A 9,982-nucleotide genomic window follows, 5' to 3' on the forward strand; every position below is an offset into this window, starting at 1 on the left:
ATTAAGTGAAAACTGGCCGGCCAGGACAAATGTTCCAGAGAGCCCCACGCTGGTGTCCCCAAGAAGATCTGTCCCAAACCCTCAAGATCATACAGTTTATATTTGTCGTTATACCAGGCGGCAGACTAGTGCCTGCACCTTCATGGGAAAAACACTAGGTAGCTGTCTTATTGGGTTCATGAGCATGCTTCAGAGAAGACATTGAGAGCTGTGAATCTTATCCAGAGCAAAATATCAAAATGATTACACCAAGTAGAATGAAAAACATGTTGGAACAAATATCTCTACAATTGTTATTGTAATTTACCGTAAGACTGATACAATCTTCGTCCAATTGTGTTGACATATGAGAATTGGTGCAGTGCATGCCATGTAATATATAAGCCATATTTATAGAGTAGAGAAGCGCTTTAAAAAAAATAGTCCACAACAGGGGAAGTTGGAAAAAAAAAAAAAAAAACAGTCAGCAATGAACAAATTTTTTAAATGGTATCAATAAAAACGTCTACCAAATTTCGAAATATGAGAAAACCAAAAAGACATCTTGCCTGAAACTATTAAAAGTTTGTTATTGTTAATCATCATCCCGAAAGTTAAGTCTGCCATCTGCTGACCATGAATCCACACTGAAGAGCTTCCCTTGTCAAGGTCAATGGTTAAGAACAGGCTGGTTGCCTCCAGGTCGGTGGTAGTTTTTTTGAAGGGTGGAAGTAGAGTCTCCCCCCCCCCCCCCCCCCCCCAACACTATCACTTTCAAGACACCTTTATCTGTCTTGTCACCATACATAGGCTTATTTTCTTACAAACCTCTTATATACTGTATTTGACAATGTTTAGAGCAGGGGTAGCCAACTCCAGTCCTCCAGGGCCCCTATCCAGCTTGTTTTCCATGTCTCCCTCCTTTAAAACACCTGAATCAAATGATCAGCCCGTCAGTAAGCTCTGCAGGAACCTGATAACGATCCTGATTATTTGAGTCAAGTGTCTTGGAGGAGGGAAACATGGAAAACAAGCTGGATAGGGGCCCTCAAGAACTGACATGGGCTACCCCTGCTTTATAGTTTGCTATAAGTTTGGAACCTTGAAACAGCAGTGTAGGGTAGGAGTGGTAACCTCTGGGTACCTCACCATAATGATTATCTTGCCAAAAGGTGATACTACAATTAATTATACAATTTTTGGTCACGTCCTGTTGATTTTGGGGCCTTTACGGATCACTTCCTGTTTATTTTGGGTTACTGCACAGAAAATGACCCCAGAATGTCCCAAAAATGAATAGTAAGTGACCTGTAAATGCCTTAAAATGAACATGGATTGAACAACAAATGGCCCCCTAACCGTGAAGACTGGCTGTGAATGCTCTGTTTCAGTGCCAGTGATGCTAGACGTATTTCATTTGAAATATTTTTATAATGTATCATTGACACTCCCAGTTAAAATGAATTGGACGTCTAGCGCCATCAGTAGCAGCCAATGAGCTATCATAGAAGTGCCCTAATTTCCTGGACTCAGAAACACTTCTTTAAAAGTTGAATAGAAGATTAAAAAGTGTTGTTCAAAAAAATTAAGAAAGGTTTTAAGACACTTTACTGTCCCACCATGCCACCTTCATAATGTGATTTTTTTTTTTTTTTTTTTAAACAAGAACAACGTAGAAAAATGCTTGTCTCTATTAAATGCTTCATTGAGTGAGTCCACTCAAATACGCTCACTGCTGAGAATAGCCTTGCACACACACACACACACACAATGAGTTGCCACCGCATAATAGTATTTAACACGCTAAACAATGACACATTTGGCGTCTTTGAAGGTAGCGCTGCCAAGCTTCTCTGGTAAGACTAAGCTTCAATGCCTGTCAAACATTGTTAACATGAACTAGCAAAACTCAGGAGCAAGCGGAAGAAGCTAGATGAATATTTTTTTTTAATTACAAATCAAATCCTTTTCACCAGATTCTGATCCTATGAGAAATTGCGCACTACCTAGTCCCTATCCCTAGTTTTATATCGACTTTTTCATATTGGCCGGTCGAATTAAAAAAAAAAAAAAAAAAAAAAAAAAAAGGCAGATACAAATTTCCAAATATCAGCCCAATATATCGGCTGGCCGATATATCGGGTCTATCTCTACTAGTAACCAGTTGTTTCCTTTTTTCCCCCCAAATAGTGGCACTTTTTTATAACAATATTTCAATTCTTGGCGGAAACATATCGACGAGCTATTAAGGATAAAAAGTATCACCATATAACACTGTTTCGATATACAGTGATCCCTCGCTACTTCGCGCCCTTAGTCAATGGCAGATTTTTTTTTTTGATTAAAACATAAATAAATGCATTATTTATTAGAGCTGTCCCGATCCGATCATGTAGTCTCACTCCTGCTGCTTTTCTTGGTCAGGCAGTGCACTCAAGTTGCCTATTAAATTTTACAATTGACAGACGTTAAGGTTTGATCTTGCCAGAAATGCTTTGAAGCTGAAACTTCAAAGTGCCACATGAGTCAATCATCGTTTAATTTGTTAAACAGTTGCTGTAGCAACTCATTGTCTGTCAGTGAGCAGCTTGAGCGGATTTGAATAAACACAATCAATGAAGCATTTAATAAAGCATTTTTCTACTTTATTCTGGTTAAAAAATAATTCACATTATAAAGGCGGCACGGTGGGACAATAACATGTTTAAAACTTTTTTTTTTTTTTTTTTTTTTGGAACAACACTTATTAACCTTCTATTCAACTTTATAAGAGATGTTTCTGAAACTAGGAAATTAAGGCACTTCTGGAGCTATTATTTGGGCACTACGTTGCGGTTTTTCACTGATCGCGGCAGGCCCTGGTCCCCTTTAACCGCAAAAAAATAGGGATCACTGTATTGCCACACCCCTACTAAATATATTATACAGTTTGAAAGTGACAAGTTGGAAATTAAACAAACAGAGGGCAGCATCAAAGTGTTTCAAATACAAAGATTTAAAAGTAAAATGGCAAAATACAGTAAGTTGGGGAACAATGTAAACAAAGCTGTAGATCAGTTCATTCAGTTTAAATAAAAATCCCAAATGTTGGCTAGTTCTGAAAAAGAACGAAACCTGTAAAATCATTTCAACATTTTATCAAAAAGGAGCTCAAAGGTACTTGAATTAGAAAATTGAAAAGAGTGGCAGGAATCAGAATACTTTGTCACTCACTGCAATTAAAAGATTTTCCCCCAGTGTGACTTCTTGTGTGCAATTCTAAATTTTCCTTCTTAGTGAATCGTTTATCACAAACTGAGCAGGGAAAAGGCTTTTCTCTCGTGTGTATTTTTGTGTGCGTTGTTAAATGCTGCTTACGACAAAATCTTTTATCGCAAAATGAGCAGGCGAAAGGCTTCTCTCCAGTGTGCGTTCTTTCGTGACAGTGCAAATTTCCCTTCTCGACGAATCTTTTATCGCAAAATGAGCATGCAAAAGGCTTCTCTCCTGTGTGTGTTCTTGCATGCCTAACTAACTCTCCGTTCTCGATGAATCTTTTACCACAAACTGAGCAAGGAAAAGGCTTTTGTCCGGTGTGTGTATACGTGTGTCTTGTTAACTGTTGCTTCGTACAAAATCTTTTATCGCAAAGTGAGCAGGAAAAAGGCTTCTCTCCAGTGTGCGTTCGTATGTGTTTGCTTAAATTTCCCTTGTCGATGAATATTTTACCACAACACGTACAGACAAAAGGCTTCTCTCCAGTGTGTGTTCTTGCGTGCCTGAGTAACTCTACTGTCTCTTTGAATTGTTTACCACAAACTGAGCAGAGGAAAGGTTTTTCTCCAGTGTGTGTACGCGTGTGTCTTGTTAAGTGATGCTTCAAAGAAAATCTTTTATCGCAAAATAAGCAGGCAAAAGGTTTCCCACCCGGGCATTCTTTTGTGTCTTTCTTCAATGATGACGTGTTTAAAGATTTCGAAGACCTTTGCTCAAAGTCAAAATCCTCTTCATCAGTGTCAGAAGAGTGTGGCGTAACGTTGTCGCTGTCCAAGAGTGGCGCTAAAAGGCCATCCGGTTGCAATCGTTCCTCACTTTTTGTTGTCAGATCTTCAAACGAGCTGCTACTAGAAGATTTTGCTGCTCCGTTGTCTTCGCTTGGACCGTCATCTTCTTCGTTCTTCACACTGACAGTCATTGGAAACGTAGTGATTTCATTTTCCTGTTCTTCTTCTTTAATGAAAGGGGTCTCAGGCTCAGCTTCCTGTTTGATATACGGCATCTCCCACTCCTCCTTCTGTTTAACATGGAGGTGATCGTGTTTCTCAAAGTGAAGATCTACAGTGACGTCTGCAGGACACAGGGTGAAAAAAAAAAAAACAAGTGATTTGCCAGATTCAATGTCCAATCATGTTGGATTGGATTAATTAAATTGTCATTGACACACAGTACAAGTACGGCTGACAATGATATTGCGTTCAGTGATTGAGCAGTGGCCGTTGCAGATCGTTCTGCGCCGCAATCTTCTCTCTCTTCTTCAGAAATAACTGAGCAAGTTACAAGATATACAACCTAGATGGGTCATGTGCAGGGATTTTTTTATTTGACAAGGTGTGTACTCAACCTTCTGCTGTGAATTTACATTAGTTTATAACATGTCAACGTCCAATCATTTCAGGTGAAATGGATTGGACATCTATTGCTGTCAATGGCAGCCAAACGCAGGTGTATAATTGGTCATAAACTGTCAGTTGAATTTTGGTGAACAAATCTAGTGACACGATGGCCGTGTGGACTCTGTATTAGTACTGCAGCTTTGCTTCAGCTGCTTTGTCGTCATAGTAACCCCAATTTGTTTTTAATGTTACTATGACATGCTACAACAAGTGACTTTAAAATCATCACACAGCATATTTTTGATATAAATCAATACAAAAAAAAAACGATAGAAAAGCTTTTAACAATCGTTTCTCAGCATCTCTGCCCCAGCCCACTAAAATTCTCAACAGAATGTCACACGCAGAATGAGTGTCACACGCAGAATGAGCTGCAGAATTTTTAGTCTCCTAGCGTGTTCTCCATCGGCTTTCTATTATGTCCACATTAAGCCTGAACGATATATCGTTATATAGCGATGTGCGCGATAGTCCCATCGCAAGGACGTGCGATAGTTTTTATTTTTTTTAATCCACATACGCCTTGCTTTCTGCTCTGCGCACAGCCTCACACCCTCCCTCTCCCAGCTCTTTGTTCCTCCAGCACTTGCTTATTAAAGTTAACGATGCAGGTTGTCTTTGATCTTCCCAAAGAAGCGGACTTCAAAGCGCAGCTATGTGTCAATCATCATTTAACTTGTTAAAGTTTCTGCAAGGAAGCCGCGCTGGAATGAATGTGTGTGTGTGTGTGTGTGTGCGCGTGTGTGTAGAGACGTTTGAGACATAAAATAAATGCCAGAAGTGATCATGAGGAGTTTGTAATTTCTAAATGTCACTCCAAGAGTCACAGCTAAGGTAGATAAACAGAAGCATTTAAAAAAGCCAAGCATTTTTCTATTACAGTACTTTATTCTTGTTCAAAAATGATTTGGTTGGACAGCTATGTTTAAAACTGATCATAATTATTACATTTGAAGTGCTTAAAAACATTTATTAATATATGCATATATACATACAGTGGGGAGAACAAGTATTTGATACACTGCCAATGGGAAAACCCATTGGCAGTGTATCAAATACCTGTTCTCCCCACTGTGTATGTGTGTGTGTATATATATATATATATATATATATATATATATATATATATATATATATATATATATATATATACATACAGTACTGTGCAAAAGTTTTAGGCAGGTGTGAAAAAATGCTGTAAACTAAGAATGCTTTCAAAAATGGAAGTGTTAATAGTTCATTTTCATCAATTAACAAAATGCAGTGAATGAAAAGAACAGAAGCATTTTGTAAATTGATAAAAATAAACAATCATTGTTTATATTTTTGAAAGCAATCTTAGTTTACATAATTTTTTCACACCTGCCTAAAGCTTTTGCACAGTACTGTACATGTATATATATATATATTTTTTTTGTAATCATACTTTGGGGAAAAAAAGTGAGAAAAAACATGTCTTATTTGTATCTCTTTCCAATGCTAAATCTGAATAAATACATTGAGCACACGCAAAAAAAAAGAATAAAAAATTTTTGGGGGGGGTGCACTACCTTGCGATTTTTCACTTATCGCGGCGGGTTCTGGTCCCCATTAACCGCGAAAAACGAGGGATCACTGTACACTGTGGTCATGGTCTGTCATCCAAAGTCTTTCCAAACAGCTATTCAAGTCATCTAGTGAAAATTTCTTAAAAAAAAAAAAAAAAAAAAAAAAAAAAAAAAATATATATATATATATATATATATATTAATATGGCAATATAATATCGCAATATATCGCAAACCCCCAAAAAATCGCATCAATAGTTTTTTTCCAATATCGTTCAGGCCTAGTCCACATGTACATAATGATGGGCAAAATGAAGTCTCGTGAACCAATGAGACATCATGTCAGCCCAAGGTTCATTACTGGATGTTTTATTGTTATTAGCGCTCTACTGACACCTGCTGTACAGGTGAAAGTATAGCCGATGAAATCCTGAAATGATTTTAAAAATGGCTCAAGTCCCACTATTTACTCAACACCAGGGACGGAGCTTAGGAAGGGGCTGGGAGTGCGTATGCACCCGGGCCCGGGCCTCCATGTGGCCCAGTTTACGGGCATAAAGGGGGCGTGGTATGTCAAAAACAAAGGTAAGATGGAGCGTGGAGCTCAAATATAGTGTTTAAGTGTTCAAACATTTCAGGTACTTCCCCTGGTTGGCTAGTATTTTGTGTTCGGAGGGGCCCACACTGTGAGTAGGGACCCGTGAGCCATGAACCAAAAGCATCCCCCCACTCATAGCCAAAAGGGACCCATTGATAATCATCGCACCCCGGCCCCGTTAACATTTGTTCCGCCACTGCCATACGTACATGAAACTGAGAAATCAAACATTTGCCGAACCAATTGACTAAAGTGGTTCCATGCCTCATGAGGCTTCATCTCACCATCACTAGTTACACTTTAGTCCTTTGGACGGGTTCACAAACTCACCCCTCCCTTTTTTGTCTTCGCAAAGTAATACATCTCAACGGCATTTTCTCGCTTGGCAAGACCCGATTTTTCAACAATTGACAGAACGGTCACACGGTGACAATAATAGAATATCTATATCTACGTTTGTGGAGAACGCTAGCAAACTTAAAAGCTGCAGCTTGTTCTGGTCTTGACGTCAAAGGGCAAGTTTTACTTTTTGTTTTGAAGCGTTTTGGTGGGAAGGGAACATTTTTTGTACTATTTATATTAATGCAGACATGTCCAAAGTCTGGCCCGGGGGCCAAATGCGGCCCTTGGTCAAATTTCATCCGGCCCCCAGCCTCTGTCATAAAATCAATAACGTCTGGCCCGCACACAGACTTAATAAATTGGTCAGCAGTACTGCTACCAGCATATGAAGTAGCTTACACACTAAATGCTGCTCCTCATTTACCCACTAAAAGGCAGCAGCACTCTAAGCAACATTACCCCGTGTGACCCTTTATTCCCAATGTTCTAAAATGGCGACAATCAACACAAAAAAGAAAGTTGACTGCGCTAGTCGCTGTTTTTAAAGAGTTCAATGTGAGGCGATATTACCAAACAAGACACGCTGACATTTACGACAAGATTACAGAGAAGATACGTAGCGATAAATTCAATCAACTTGAAACTAGTTTAATTTTACAGCAGCAGTATTTCACAAGAGCCCGAGAGTCGAAAAAGAACATCACAAAGGCTAGTTGCGAGATGGAAAATGTGTAAATTATTAATAAATAAATAAAAAAAATAAAGCAAATGTGACACACCGAATGGCTTGCTAAAATTTGCTTAAATATATTGTTCTACGTGAAGGACGTCAGCAAAGGTCGGCCCCCCACATTTTTACCGTACCAAATCTGGCCCCCTTTGTAAAAAGTTTGGACACCCCTGTTTTAATGACATTGTGTCAAAAATATCGTCTGCCATCATTTCAAAGACAGTTGTTGTAATTCATCGCATCTTTAAGACTAGTTGGGAAGCCTGTGATAAAATTAAGTGTTCTCACCTTAACCAACCAAGTTGGCAACCACCTTCCGAAAAAAACAAAAACAAATACAAATACGTCACGGAAAGCAAAGAAATGTGTTACCGCGTCTTGGCTATTGAGCTAAGCTAAACTAAACCAAGTAAGCCAATCACGCTACAACATAAAGCCAAACTACTTTCACGAAACTTCAAGTTGGGGTGTTTTAATCCACTGAATGCTGACTTCGGTACTTACCTGATGAGAATTCTTTGAAGGAGCGCGTTTGGTTACAAGAAGGCTACACGAAAGAACTGAAAGCCCGGGGTGGGTACGCCGACGTTGCATGAAGTGAACCGGAAGAAGAAACGTTAAGACCATCACATCTTAAATAGAGTCCCAAAATATTTATTAAATATATCAAACATATCGCTGACTGAGTCGTTAATGTTTATAACTCAATTTTCAAATAAAATACACAAAAAGCTTCCTTATTCTTTTGGGAACTTCCTGCCGGCGAATGAGCTTCCGGTTCACAGGTATTCGTCACTTTTTTTAGTTAGATTTTTATTAACATGATAAATAAACCATTAAACAATCGACAATAAAAAAAAAAAAAAAAAAAAAAAAAAAAAAAAAAAAAAAAAGTAAAACAAAACAAACACAAATATGCCAGGGGGTATAAACATACACAGGTAAACGTCACTGAAGCGACCAGAAACCTAAGAGTGACGTCACTGCGACAGTGCACATGAAACATACTTTTTATCAATAGATGATAAAAATAATATATACTTGAAAGATTTATTTAAGTGTGATGGACAGCTTCTTACTTATGAAGAATTTCTAATAAAAAAAGGATTTCCCATTCAAATTTAAATCCCCAGTGGAATATTAGAACTAATGAAAGAATATAATGGACAGAATAACCAAGCCGTTAATGAGATCCTTTACTTAAATAATATAGATCTTTTAAGCAATAAACAGACACGGCGCTCCGCATACGCATAACACGCACTGCGCGTAGGGCACCAACTCTGCCTGAAGGGGCACAAAAAAAAAAAAAACTCAAGTTTGTAAAAAAATCCTAAAAAATAGTAATTGTAATAATAACAACAATATATAGTATTTAAAATAAAACATAACTGATAAATGCAAGTAATACAAATATAAATAACATAGGCTCATTATTTACACACAAAAAGAATCTCCTGTGCGGCCCTCTTTGCCTGGTACACCAGACTCACCGCTGTTCCAGCTATTGAGTCTGGCCACCATTCAGCGGATACAATTTCCAGGGCGGAGCAAGCCACAGCAAACAGACAGCGGAGTGGATTAATCAGCAACGGGCAGACGTGACGTTAGTAAAATGACGAGGGCAGGACGAGGGACTTGCGCGCAAAAGGAAACATACGAGGAGAGCGAAGTTTATTCAACATGGCTAGTGCGAGACAGACTGTTGTCAATGACTCGTGTCTCAGTGTTTGAAAAATACAGGGAGAACAGTCTGGCCACGAAGCATCTATGCCTAGGGCACCAAAATAGCTAGCGCCGGCCCTGGCAATAAATGTACAAATAAACATATAAGGGAATCATTCCATAGTTATAGGAAAATTCTCGTGGGAAATTCTTTTGGAATGCACAGTTTGATAATATTAGATGGAGAGAGGCGTGGCTTGTTCCTTTTAAACTGTTTGTTTCCAACAAAGTACGGCAATTGCATTTGAAAATTTTACATAATATATACCCGACTAACATGTACTTGTCTCATTTTAAGGATATTGACAACAAATGTACATTTTGTAAGACAACCTGAAAGCATGACTCATTTGTTTTATTGTTGCCCCATTAGTGCAAAGTTTTGGACGGATCTTCAAAAATATATTTT

The 9,982-nt window shown here is 38.4% G+C and overlaps 1 protein-coding gene across 1 annotated transcript; it reads right to left on the reverse strand.

The window, feature by feature from the left end:
- Positions 1 to 909: 909 nt before the first annotated feature.
- LOC130920369 (gastrula zinc finger protein XlCGF17.1-like) lies at positions 910 to 8,490 on the reverse strand. The gene is made up of 2 exons (XM_057843546.1): positions 8,353 to 8,490; positions 910 to 4,305 (listed from the first exon to the last, which is right to left on the reverse strand). The coding sequence occupies exon 2, from the start codon at positions 4,235 to 4,237 to the stop codon at positions 3,185 to 3,187; it is 1,053 nt and encodes a 350-aa protein (XP_057699529.1). The 5' UTR covers positions 4,238 to 4,305; positions 8,353 to 8,490; the 3' UTR covers positions 910 to 3,184.
- Between the last annotated feature and the right edge of the window lie 1,492 nt (positions 8,491 to 9,982).

Source organism: Corythoichthys intestinalis, chromosome 1 (assembly GCF_030265065.1).
Source record: "Corythoichthys intestinalis isolate RoL2023-P3 chromosome 1, ASM3026506v1, whole genome shotgun sequence".
Taxonomy (NCBI): Eukaryota; Metazoa; Chordata; class Actinopteri; order Syngnathiformes; family Syngnathidae; genus Corythoichthys; species Corythoichthys intestinalis.